The sequence below is a fragment of the Lynx rufus genome, unplaced genomic scaffold (assembly GCF_022079265.1).
Source record: "Lynx rufus isolate CCGP_SWC_20201006 ecotype Redwood Valley unplaced genomic scaffold, mLynRuf1.p SCAF_11, whole genome shotgun sequence".
Lineage (NCBI taxonomy): Eukaryota > Metazoa > Chordata > Mammalia > Carnivora > Felidae > Lynx > Lynx rufus.
The window spans coordinates 54,396,865-54,410,626 of record NW_025814825.1 but is presented as its reverse complement, the minus strand read 5'-3'; the positions used below and the strand labels follow the sequence as shown (position 1 = coordinate 54,410,626).

Genomic DNA, 13,762 nt, shown 5'->3' with positions numbered 1-13,762 from the left:
CTTAACTATTCATTGTTTGCCTTGAAATGTCAGGGTTACTTCATTTTTGAAAAAAATTTGCCAAGTACTCAAGTTCAAATAACTACAGCCTGTCAGTTATTCAAGTAAAAATGGTGTTCCAGAAAAAAAAGAGAGCTATTTCATACTGCAACTCATCACACACAGTATTGAAAACTCATATACACAGTGGTCAACTTCAAAACAGTCACGGCATATAGTGAAACTGGTGGGTTTTATTTTTTACTGCGAGTTTATGACAGTGAAAAATACAATGACTGCTAGCACAGTTTGGTGTCACTGCCTTGATTTGTGCTAAGGCACCAACACTTTTACTCACTGCCTTTACATCAATGTGCATGCAAGCATGGTGAAAATGGCAAATAATGTCTTTGCGTTATTAAGAAAATAGTTTGACGTCACAAGACCTCCTGAAAGAGTCTTGGGGATGCCTTTGGCTACAGATCACATTTTGAAAATCAGAGCTCTAAAGTGGCAACTGCACCCTAAGATTTTCATGGGACTGTCCTTTTCAAAAGTCTCACATTCCAGTGGAATGGTTGGCCACCCTCCAGAAAGAGACCTAAAAGAAGCGAGTGTACACAAAATACCGCTAGCTGAGGGAAGATGCATTTCGGGAAGAGGAGACACCAAGTGCAAAAGCCCTGAAGTCAAAGAACGGCAGAAAATTAGATTATCCTCAGGCAGGTAGGCTACTAGAAAATGCCCAGTACTCAAATACTCAAAGGACATCCAGTGACCTCATGCATTTTCATGTTTTAGATAATTACTCATGACAAATATGAAAAGTTTTTCTTTATAGAACTCCACAGAAAAAAATTAAAAGTAATTACACACTTTTTTTTTAGAAAAGAAAACATCAAGAATTTTAAGTTTTAGGACACCTGGGTGGCTCAGTTGGTTAAGCGTCCGACTTCAGCTCAGGTCATGATCTCACAGTTTGTGGGTTCAAGCCCCGTGTGAGGCTCTGTGCTGACAGCTCAAGCCTGGAGCCTACTTCGGATTCTGTGTTTCCTTCTCTCTCTGACCCTCTCCCACTCATGCCCTGTCTCTCTCTCTCTCTCTGTGTCTCAAAAATGAATAAAAGTAATTTTTTTTTAATTTTAAGTTTACAGTTAAGTTTATATACTTGAAGCTGTTTGATGTCAACTCTCAAATTAAGGTAGAGAGTCATTGTGTAATTGATTTTCAATTATTCATAGTGTGATTTAGAAGTTGCTTAATGAATGTTTGTTGAATGAATAATTCTCCAATGAGTGATCGGAGATATTTATAAATGAGGAACACAGTTAACTGATTTTCTAAGAAATCACAAATCAAAAGATAAACTATTGAAAAAGGATTCTTTTCTGCTGTATAAGGAGGTCAGCAAACTAAATTTAATCTCACGCTTTCTGCATACTGAGCCACAAACTTACTATTCTTTAATTAGAGAACCATTCTCTCAGTTCCTGGAAAGGAAACTTTTTTTTCTTCCTGTTGAGAACATTTCTCACATTTCAAGCTAAACAATTCACTTAGAGTAGCTCTTGAAAGAAAGAAAAGAAAAGAAAGAAAGAAAGAAAAGAAGAGAAAGAAATAGAGGCACATGTGGTAAATTTTACAATTAGAAACAGTGCAGTAGATTTTCCACTTTGTGAATCCAAGCCAGGAAGTGTGCAACTTTTGTGATTTATAAGCACTTGCAAATAGAAAGGCTATCTGGCATACTGTTATAGAGTTTGCTCTACACTGCTATTATCATGAAATATTCTTTGGATTTTAAGATCGTGAAAACAAAGTTGAGAAAAAGGAGTTCAATAAATGCTATACGTAATATTTCTCATTTCATTTATAAATGTAATCATTCCAGTTTTATCAATATGAAGAGAGATCACTGCTTCTCAGAGACCAGCTCTCCACACCTTACAAGAATTGGAACCGTGCAAATGACCATTAATCAAGCAGCTCATCTTACGAATAGATGTGCCAAATGGCCAATAAGCACCTGAAAAGATGTTCAGCATTAATGCCATTAAGAAACTTGAAATACAAACCAAAACCAAAGTATAAACCAGATACCATCCCACACCCGCTGAGATGGCTATAAAACAAAAACAAAACAAATTAAAAACCCAGGAAACATCAAGTGTTGGGGAGGATATAGAGAAATTGGAACCCTGCTATATTGCTGGTGGTAAAGTAAAATGGTGCTGTTGCTATGGGAATAGTGTGGCATTTCCTCAAAAAGTTAAACCTATACTTACCATATGACCCAGAAATTCCACTCCTGGATGGACTACTCAGGAGAACTGAAAATGTGTGTTCATACAAAAACTTGTGGACAAACATTCATAGCGGTATTATTCTTAACAGCTAAAAGTGGAAACAACCCAACCTTTTACCCAGGTCTGATGAATGGATAAACAAATGCGGTAGATCTATCCATACAATGGACTATTATTCAGCCACAAAAAGGAACAAAGTGGTGATACATGCTCCCATATGGATGAACCTTGAACACATGCTAAGTGAAAGAAGCCAGGCAGCAAAGGCCACCTATCATATAAATCCACTTACATGCAACATCTGGAGACAGAAAGTAGACTAGTGGTGACCTAGGGTTGGTGGAGTATGAGGGGGATGGAGGGGGATGCTAAAGGTATAGGGTTTCTTTGGGGGGGGTGATGAAAATGGTTTGCAATTAGTCACGGTTGCACAACTTTTTGAATAGGCTTAAAAACAGTTTTGTAACTTTTAAAATGTATCTTTATTTTTAAAAGTAACATAACAGCTATGTCCCCACCCCCAGCTTAAGAAAGTAAACATTATGTGTACAGCTAAAATGCCCTGTATACCCTTCCCTGATTACATTTATCTTCTACCCCCATCAGAGATAATCACTATCTTGATGTTGCTACTTATCATTCCACGCATGTCATTATACTTTCACTATATATTTATAATCCCTCATAAGATCCATTATTGTTTTGTGTGGTTTTAAATGGTATCATACTTATGTACTTCTATAGGTTGCTCTTTTTTTTTTTTATCACAGTATTATGTTTTAGAGCTTTGTTGATTTGGTGGGGGGGGGGTCATTATTAAGTGGCTTTTTCACAATGACATTTAGTACTTAGAATTCTGAGGTCATACTCCCTGGAATAATAACTAAATCTGTTAAATGTCTTTGCCTAATTTTTTTTTTTTTCTTTCAACGTTTTTTATTTTTGGGACAGAGAGAGACAGAGCATGAACGGGGGAGGGGCAGAGAGAGAGGGAGATACAGAATCGGAAACAGGCTCCAGGCTCTGAGCCATCAGCCCAGAGCCTGACGCGGGGCTCGAACTCACGGACCGCGAGATCGTGACCTGGCTGAAGTCGGACGCTTAACCGACTGCGCCACCCAGGCCCCCCTAATTTTTTTTTAAATGAATTCAATCAGGTGATTTCTTCAAGCATCTCAAACCATCACTGAGTTCTTGTCCAAAATAAAGGAATTTTAAGGCCATGTTAATAACATAAAGGCTTTATAAGGACCCCAACATAAAACAAGTCTTACTGGACAGAGGGATAACTTACAGAAGAAAACCTGGCATTATATACTTTCATATATGATAAATAATACCAAGATTAAATGACAAACAATCAATTAGCCTTACATATTTCAACCAACTACAGGGACTCTCTACATGGGCCTTCTGGCTTCAACCGCTGAAATATTTGTTGTAGAAACTGCAGGTGCCTCAAATACACATTCTTCCTTTCCTCGGTTAAGCATTACTTCTCAGAAACTTGTACCATTCCTAAACTGTCCACTGAATTTGGGAGAATTTTCTACTCTTGACTACAATTATTGAGTTAGGGATAGTCACATGTCACAATTTGTAGAAATGACAGGAGAGGAGGTATCTGATGAGGCTAATTTACTTGCTTTTCAGAGAAAGCTTCTGCAAACTTCCTTCTCTCTCCCCCTGATTCAGAACGAGAAACCATGCGACTCTAGGAATTGTTAGTTACTTTTCGGGGAACACAAGGACAACCAGCATTCTACCATTCTTCTTTATTAACAAAATTACAATTTTATTCAGAGGAGGAATGCATCCCCTTAAAAGTATCTACATTCCCAGGCTCCATTTTCCAGGCTTGACCATGTGACCATCTAATCCTTGAGATGCAGGTCTAAATCCTTAGAGAGGCCTTCCCTTCCACCAAAGCAATGATAAAGCCACATGAGGAGAAGTCTTTTGATTTTCATTTTCTCCTCTTCTTCCAGCTGGAATTCAGATATAATGCCTGGGTATGGAACAGTACTTTGACTGTAAGGATGAAAGCCACATGCTAAGGATAGTGCAACAGAAAGAATGTTTTAATCCTTAAATCTTCCAGGATTTCCTTGAGCACCTTAATAAATGGCTTTGGATTTCCTACCTCCACATTTCCCATTACATGGAAAAAAAATAAACCTTTATTTGGTAAAGCCACCATGGTTAGATCTTTGCTATAGGGAAGCTGATGCGATTCCAACCGACATAACTTCTGAATCCAATGTTTGGTTTTCAAATACGTAAGAAAGTAGTTTCTCAAAATTGTTTAAGCTCTTTTGAGTTGGATTCTGTTTTTTGCCACCAAGAGCACCCTAAACTGATGGAGCCCTCTAAGGAAGGAGTAGTACCTCTGACTTGACTCTAAACTCTCAAGGGCAAAGGCTGTATATTACTCATCCTACCCTGCTGCCTGACTGAAATGGATCTCCGCTAATGAGTAGCCCATATGATTACAGGGAAACCTTTGTAAACTCACAGTATTACCTTGCTTGCATAAGGCCACCCAACTGGAAAAGCAGAGGAACAAAGAAATGAAACATTCTTATTAATAATTTCATTAGACACATAGGACACATATTCATCAAAATTGCTGAAATACCAAAGCAAGGAGGCTTTTAATGAATCATGCCTTTGGTTTGCTTTATGTCTCCAAACTTTTCTACATCCTCATCCTGTCCTTATTCCTTTCTTTATACTATACTACAGTGGTTAACAGCAAGACCTCTCTAGTTAACCCCACACAGATTCAAATCTTTTATCTATTACCTCTTACGTGACCTCGTGTTAGTTACTTCATTTCTGAGTCTCAACTGTCTCAAATGAATCAGGGTGGAATAATTCTACCAACCTCGCCGAGTTCTTGTGAGAATTAATTGAGATAGTGTTTGTAAAATGCTTACCATAAGGTGTGATATACAGTAACAGTTTGCTCAATATTACGTCTTATTTTTAGTTTGTACAACAGAGGAGGTATCCCTCCTTTTGTCTAAGGCTAATTCTTACCTTATGCTCTGGGTCCCATGCTCCTTTGACTTCCTCAGAGACTTTTAACTATTGATTATCTTTACTCTCTAGTCTTTTTTTTTTTTTAAGTTTATTTATTTTTGAGAAAGAGAAAGAAAGAGAGAGAGAAAAAAAAAAAAAAAAAAAAAACTTGAGTTGGAGAAGGGCAGAGAGACAGGGAGAGAATCCCAAGCAGGCTATACCAGCTCAAACCCACGAACCATGAGATCGTGATCTGAGCCAAAATCAAGAGTAGGGTGTTTAACTGACTGAGCCACCCAGGGGCCCCTCTCTAGTCTTTATCTTTAATCTCTCTCTGTAGAGCCCTTCCCAAGAATATGCATAACAATGATGATGGTAAGGATAATGATGAAACAGGAGATGATAGGATCTGAAGATAGAAGAATTTATCCTTTGTCAGAAGGAAGGGCACTCCTTCATAACAGGAAGAAAAGGAGAGAAAACGGGTCTTCACATAGGCAGGTTTGGAGAACTGTAGGTGGGAAAATAAAAAAATCTCCTGTTGGATGGTTTCTATTTTCTCTGAAACAAAAGGCAAAGTTACCTATCGCCTAAGTGTTAAACAGTTCAGAAGAGACAATAAAATGTATAAAAATAGTGAAGGTTTAAGTAGCCACTACAGAGGGTGAGAAAGACATGTAGTAGTATTTCCAGGCAGCGTGGAGGTCTCAGTTGAAGCTGAGGCTAACATTCATTAATACTGGATCCAATCTCCCCTGGAATTGTGCAAGTGCTGACACAGTAGCAGCTAACTGGTTCACTTAGAGTCGGGAGTCTTGCAAGGGGGCGGGGTATGAAAGAAGAGGAGAGAGAGGAGTCAGGAAGAAGAGTGGAGTGACCAACCATGAAATCTAAGAATAAAGAGGGAAATGAATGAACAGACAAGTACTAGTGGAGAAAGACAGAAATGGATTCAAGGTTCAGATGAAATTGAAAAATATAATGGAAAAAAATGAAATATTTTATTGATTTTGAAAGTGAAGTGGTTTTAAGGTGATGGCAAAGTCCAGAGTATGATTATGGAAATAGGTGGCTGAGGTGGAGTGAGGAAAAAGGTCACTGAAAATGTGGCAACCAAAGAACTAACAGGCCAGGGTGGTAGCTGAATAGTCCATATGGACAATGACATTCATAATGACGGGGAGAGTGGAGACAGAGTGGAAGCCTGGGACCAGGTACCAAATTCTAAAGAACGACTGAGTAGGGTAACAGAAAAGAAAGAGGGGAAAATATGGTAGAACACAGTATGAGCCACCATAAGAGGGTGGAGAAATATTCTGGCAGTAGCATGGGGGAGTGAAGAAAACATCTGCCAAACCTCTAAGAGGAATCTTCAGTGTGAAAGAAAAATACTCTGTAGAATAGATTCCAGACTCAAAAATATATTGACTGGCTATGGAATTATACACACGACCAAGGTGAATGCAAAAGACATAATGTACCTAAAGTTTTATACTACAATTTTATTTTTTTTTAATTTTTTTTTAACATTTATTTATTTTTGAGACAGAGAGAGACAGAGCATGAACGGGGGAGGAGCAGAGAGAGAGGGAAACACAGAATCGGAAGCAGGCTCCAGGCTCCGAGCTGTCAGCACAGAGCCCGACGCAGGGCTTGAACTCACAGACCGTGAGATCATGACCTGAGCCGAAGTCGGACGCCCAACCGACCAAGCCACCCAGGCACCCCTATACTATAATTTTAGAAAATCAGCTGTGCATGTTCAGGACAGGAGGGATTTTGCTTAAAGGACTTTCATGTAAAGAAGTCAGAGAGACTGTAAGCAACTAAGTGTAACTACCCCCAAAAGTGTCTTGGTCACAATTAATGAAACTATAGGAATATATTAAATTGTGATAAGCAGAATTTCCATGTTACTTGCTAAAATTGAGATTAAACAATTCTCATGTACTGCTTTTTAAACACTGTTGATTAGAGGGAAGAAATAATGCCCTTCTTTTGTTTATGTTTTTAAGTAAATTTTAATCAACAATAAAATTAAGAAGGATATGAATTTTTCATTGTTCAACTTTTACAAAATGAAAAAATCTTAGTAACAAAACTCCCTTTCAATATCATAAAGAACAATTTGTGATTTTGTTTGTTTCATAATTAGGTAATAGAGTACTAACAGACATGACTTTTACCTACTGTTTTGGGTGGGTCCCTGGAGGGAAGGGCTTTTATCAACTTAAAAAAAAAGAATATGTACATTTTGAAGAAAAGTAAAAGAAGCCCCCTTAAGTGACTTGTTTATTTAAATATAATTGTCTTTTAAAAAGTCATTAAATATTATCTTATTATTGTTATAATGTTTATATAGTAAGTTAAAATTGGGAGAAGAAAAATTAAGCAAAATAGCCTCAGACTTTCCTCCAGTGATTTTCTCTTGAGGCAGTATGGCATTATGTTAGGTTTTATGTAGTACGTGTATAAAGATTAAATGCCCAAATTTTAACTATATACCATTTTTAAAACAAACAAACAAACAAAGATACCTTTCAAATGCTTAGAAGGAACTACAAATGTTCTGTGAGTCCTTTATTTTGATTTGCTCAGTCTTTGATTTGCTCTGTCCTCAATACTATAAAACCTTTCCTTGACTTATCAGAAGCTTTAGGTATATTGGTAAGCATTAATGCAAATCCAGGGCATGTTCTTGTCTTTCTGTTTTCATATTACCAAACCTAACCAGCCATACTGCAGCCCTCCAATTCACAAAGTACTCATACTATATAATCTTGAGACTTTTGCAACCATATATTTTAAAGGACTCATCGAGCCCTGAAAGGCAAATGCTATCATTCAAGTTCTAATTACATGCTACCTGGGTTTTACAGGACAGAAAAAAAAAAAAAATGAGTACTGTACTTCCTAAATACATTTTTTGACCACAAGCCACTTCCAAAATAAATGCCCCAAATATTTTCTGAATGTATCACTGTACAAATAGCTCAAGCACTGGCCTATTCAAATTATGTTCTAGTTTCTCCCTATGCTGCTTCCACTTGATAAATTGGTCAATAAATGCCAAGTCAAATATTCAAGTAAATATATTTTCATTGTTATTGGCAGACATATAATTAACTCTGAGAATAAAAGATACAAGAAATCAATTTATGATTACTTCTTCAGTTGTTCCCATTAGTCATTTACATTATAATTGTGGTTCCACTTTTAAAATCTTTATCCATACACATACACACACACACACACACACACACACCACTTTGACTATATTATAAATCAAATTATTTCAATTACAAATTAGTATTGTATGAACTGTGAACCTCTATGTTAATTTTATTAGTAAGATACAATTGTACTATTACCCACGTATATGAGCGGATTAAAAAACAATGCACATTTAAGAGCCTATATTAATTAGTAATTTCAGCAGATGTTTCTAAACAATGTTAAGGATTTGCTCTGTCTTTTCTCAAGTATAAATATTTGAGCCAAATACACATTTTTTAAGAATGTGTATTTAGCCACAAATTACATTTCCATTTCAACAAAATAGGCTGCTAAAAAAGAAAATAGTACAAAGAGCAAACCTATTTTTTTTTTTCAAAGAAGATATACAAAGAGCAATTTTTTTTTTTAACATTTGTTATCTGTCAGGTCAATATCTTCACCAATCCAGGAAAAATACATTTTGTATAAAAACTTACATAAGTGACCTTTTAAAAATTTGTCCTAAACTAAATGCAAAAGCTTCAGATACATTATTATATGTGGATTTCATGAAGAATAAAACTTAAGATGAGCTCAAGAAATCTGTTTCTTTCTTTTTTATATTTCAAAAATTTTTTTAATGTTTATTTATTTTTGACAGAGAGACAGAGAGAGAGTGCACGCACAAGTGGGAGACACAGAATCCAAAGCAGGCTCCAGGCTCTGAGCTGTCAGTAGACAGCCTGACGAGGGGCTCAAACTCACCAACCATGAGATCATGACCTGAGCCAAAGTCGCACACTTAACCGACTGAGCCACCCAGGCGCCCCAAGAAATCTGTTTTAACAAAATATGCTATCATTACTCAATTGTTACTTTCATTGTGGTAGCTTAATTGCTTTTAATTCTATATCATGAACAAGTCATTTAACCTCTGTGTTTCCTCACCCATAGAGGGGGATTTGTTACGGTGCCTCATCACAGGATTCCTGGGAGGGGTAAAGGAGTTAATGTACGTAAAGCATTTAGAACACTGCCCAGCACACAGTAAGTGCTCAGTAAGTGTTAGCTAAGCATTACCTAATTGCATGTTTTGCCTATTACTTTTATTAGCTTCCAGTTACCAATCTTGAAAGTATCTTAATTCTTTTTAAAGAAAAAGAAAGCTACATCACGGCATTCTTAATGCTCTACCCGCTGCATCAGTTTACAATATTGTTGTTAGTAGCTACTTCGTCCGCTACTCACAAGCAAAGCAGGACCTAGGGTCTCACTGAGTAACAGTTCGAAATTCTACTTTGAAAGACAGCACTCTATTATCCTACTATTAGTTCTCATCAATTCATTCAAACGCCAAAACAAACTATGTGCTGGGCACTGGATACAAGTTGTGGGAACAAAAGACGGGTAAGAAAAAAATGCCAGATGTGTCGTTCCCCAAACAGTGAGGGATACAAACACAAATACAAGTATGTACTGTTGTTTAATTGTAACGTGGTACAATGAATGCTATAATAAAGAAATTTTCTAAGCTGTCCAAGGGCAGGCTTCGCAGGTCACCAGGTAAATAAGGGATCTAGGATTACTTTGTTGAGAAAGATAACTGGAAATCCCTCGCACTGGTTAAAATAGACATATTTTAAGCAAACTGACTTCCTCAAACAGATTTGCCATTGCACACAGCTTGTTTAGTTTATCTCTAGGTGTTGAACAAATATTTTTGAATGAATGTCTCCCCCACGTCCCCCATAGCAAGGCCTTCATTAGGGCATACTTGGATGATGTTCGTAGCTCCCTTCCTCCCAGAGCTCAGAGAAATCTTCCTAAAACCACTTTTATCACACCACTCCCTGCTCAAAAGCCTGGAATGGTTTCCTCCTATTCCCAGATATCAGCTCTCTGCTTTGACTAGATTTCTCTCCCAATATGCCTTGGGCATGATTCCCTTTTGTTCATATCCTCTCTCTGCCCCAAATGCTTTTCTCTTATTACTTATTTCTGCCTTTCCAAAATCCTACCCACCCTTCAAAATCCTCCTTCAAGAAGCCGTCAGATTTCCTTGCTTCTATTTAAAATAACATAACTTTTCAAATGACGCAGAAAACAGAGAGATGCTAGTGAAAAAATTACACTTTTGGATGAAAGAAATGTCCAACATGTCATAGGGAACTGAACAACAAATGGCAGAGGTTGGTTTGAAAGCTACATTCAATTGTTATATCAACACAGCCCATTTCCTAAATTATTTACTATTCAAAATTTATACACTGCACCAACTACCTATTGAAAAACTTTTTTTTTTTTTTTTCCCAGTGACATCGGGCTCTTTTAGAAGTTAACCATCCTACAACAAGGACAATCAATTCTTCATTACTTTTAAATTGGTTTCTTTAGGGCAAGTTCATATCAGAATGAGCCTCACGGGACTCAGTGCTTGAAATACTACCCGGCAACATGCAACTCCACTAACCAGCCTAGTAATGTGCCTCCTACTGGAAGGACAACTAGTTACAGGGTAAAATATCCTCAAGAACCCAAGTTAAAACAGATTTTTTGTATCCCAAGTGACAATGAGCATGCTCCACCGGTCAATCTACCTTGGATTCCAACTTGATTTTCTCTTCATTCAGCATCTCAGTTGCTTTCTTAATGTCTTCACGACATCTGTTAATTTCCGACCTTACTGTAACACAAATTAAATCCTTAAACACCTCCACCTTTCTCAAGCCCCCATGTCTCTTGATGTAGACAGCAGACGCCCCCCCCCCCCCCCCCCGCTCTGACTTCGCCTGCGGGGCTGCCTTGAGCTCCAAGCCCCCACCTCGAGGAGCCAGAGACCCCAGCAGGAGACAGAAACACCCACCTTCTCGGATCAAGCGGCGACTCTCCTCCGCCTCATGCTCCGAGAAGATGATGTGCTGAAACAAGGACTCTAAACTCATCTCAGGCCCGGGCAGCCACGGATCCTTCCTGGGCCCTTCAGTATTTGGTAGCCGCGGGTCCTGGAAAGCACAACAGGGACAAGGATTGTTCAGGGCTATTCTTCCTGCATCGGCCTCAGCCCGGGTCTCCCGAAGCGGGACGCGAGCCCGGCTCCAGGCCTTTGTTTCCCCTGTTCACTAAGGACTCACAACCGTTTTTCCCCCACGCTCTTCCCCGGGACAGCAACTCTGCTCTCCTTCCCTGGCTGAACGCAGCTCCCTTTCCTTCAAGGCCGCGGCCCTTCTCGGGGTTTCTTTTCTGTGCTGGTGGCAGATAAAAATGGAGGCTCCGAGAGCCGAGGCTTTGGAGCCTGCCGGGGCAGCAGCCCTTTGTGGCCGGCCTTTTCCTCTCCGTCCCCTCCTCTCTTTTATGGAGAAGGGCCACATAATGCTCCCTCCATCAGCAAAACGTGTACTTGCTCACAATACCATGGCCTGGAGACCTTCCTGCAGGCGGCCGCCAGCACCTAGCCTTGGCCTCGCCAGCTGTGGACGTAAACTACGGCGTCTCGTTGGGTCCATCTGCCTTCAAATGTTTTGCTTTGCCCATGTGGCCCCAAAGGTCTTAAGACCTCGCTTGGGCTTTGGGGGATCTATCTCCAAGTCACAAACACCCCGTATCATAAAGAACTAAGTACTCATGATTCTAAATATAAACCGCAACAGCTTATCCTTTGACTGTGGCAAAGACTGCTATAAATGTGCAATGTCTGACATTCCGCCTTAATCATTCCTTTGTAATCAGGGCATATCTTTTTAGTCTGCTTTAAAATTAATCATTGCCTTTTGTAATCAAGCTTCAGTAATGTTAACACTTCGATATCTGCACAATATGTGTCAGAGACCAAAGTGGTTGCTAATTAAAGCTTAAACATGAAAGGCACCTTTGGGACTTTTGCATGGGATTTTTAAATTAAAACATAAAGTATTTTTTTAGTTTTAGTAGGTCAAAATTGTAATACTATAATAAACATTTGTCTTGATTTCTGAATGTAGCATTGACATTGGCTAAACTTAAAAAAGTAATTTTTAGTTAGATTGTATTAGAATTGAAAGACGGCAACATCATCTGTCACATCATCTGTATAAGAGACTTAATTCATACTTCATTAACGCTGTAGCGTATTTGGTTATAAGTTTTAACCTATTCCAAATTTCCACCTCAATTTCCATCACGCCATGTATGATTATAAGTTAATTTTTAAACTTTATTATAAAAGAATATATACAGAAAAGTGAATGATATAGAAAAGAATTGCCCATAAACATACCGTTCGGAAGCAAATATTAAGAACATTTTGGCTACTGTCTTCCGAGTAATCCTCCTCACCTTGAATTGTTCTTTCCCAAGCTTGAAAATATTATGAATAAGTAATAATTACAACTAATGCTATTTATTGAATGTTTGCTGGGTACTACTCTGAACACAACAATTTTTACTATTACCTTCACAGTATTGGTATAGAAAACTGAGACACGGAAGAGTTAAGTATCTTGCCAAGGTGGCAAAGCTAGTATATGGCAGACCTAGAGCTGAAACCAAGAAATCTGAGATCAAAGACCATGAATTTAATTTTGGCTTCGACTCTGTTTTCCTTTGATTACATCATAAGCAGTTTACCATTTCGTTGAAAACTCTTCATAAGTACATTTTTCTATCTTCATTATCCCCATCATGTGATGCATGTGTAAAATTTAGATGTACTGAAATAAATTTGACCCTTTTATCTGTTCAAGGATGGAAAACAAAACTGAAATTGTGGTTTGAACCATTTTCTTTGAGCGCTCGTTTGGAGGCTTATGAACTGTGCCACAGCACTGTCAAAGGAAAGGGCTTCCAGAAGATAAATTATATCACTAATTAATATCACTCCCTTCAGAATTATTTCCCGTGGACTTGCACAGGGAGCAGCCTCACAAGGAGGCTGCTTTTCAAAAGCATGCTGCTCTTTAACATCCCAATTTTATTAGTTATACTCAAACTCACATTTATTATTTAACATGTTCTTTCTGTACTGAAACTTGGCAGAGTGGAATTTGGGCAGCCTTTGGGGAGCCTGGTCGCCTCACTCACGCAGGCGTATCCAAGAGAGAACTGTTGGAAATTCTGGAATGGGGTAAGGGGGAAGAAATGTCTTCTTCGTCTTCTGCAGTATGTAACAGAGTATTTTGGTGCTCTTAAATCCCAAGTTCAATTCTTAGAGGTACCAAACTATAGGTACCTCTAGGCATGGTTCCTTTCTTTTAGTTGTTCCA

General features: G+C 38.3%; 1 protein-coding gene across 1 annotated transcript in view; it reads right to left on the bottom strand.

The window, feature by feature from the left end:
• The window catches only part of CCDC172 (coiled-coil domain containing 172), a 59,137-nt gene extending 47,109 nt beyond the window's left edge, over window positions 1–12,028 (bottom strand). The window contains exons 1-3 of the mRNA XM_047072786.1: window positions 11,936–12,028; window positions 11,389–11,527; window positions 11,123–11,208 (exon numbers count right to left, since the gene is read on the bottom strand). Coding sequence (XP_046928742.1) covers window positions 11,123–11,208; window positions 11,389–11,527; window positions 11,936–12,028 — 318 coding nt within the window. The remainder of the gene's footprint in view (window positions 1–11,122; window positions 11,209–11,388; window positions 11,528–11,935) is intronic.
• Between the last annotated feature and the right edge of the window lie 1,734 nt (window positions 12,029–13,762).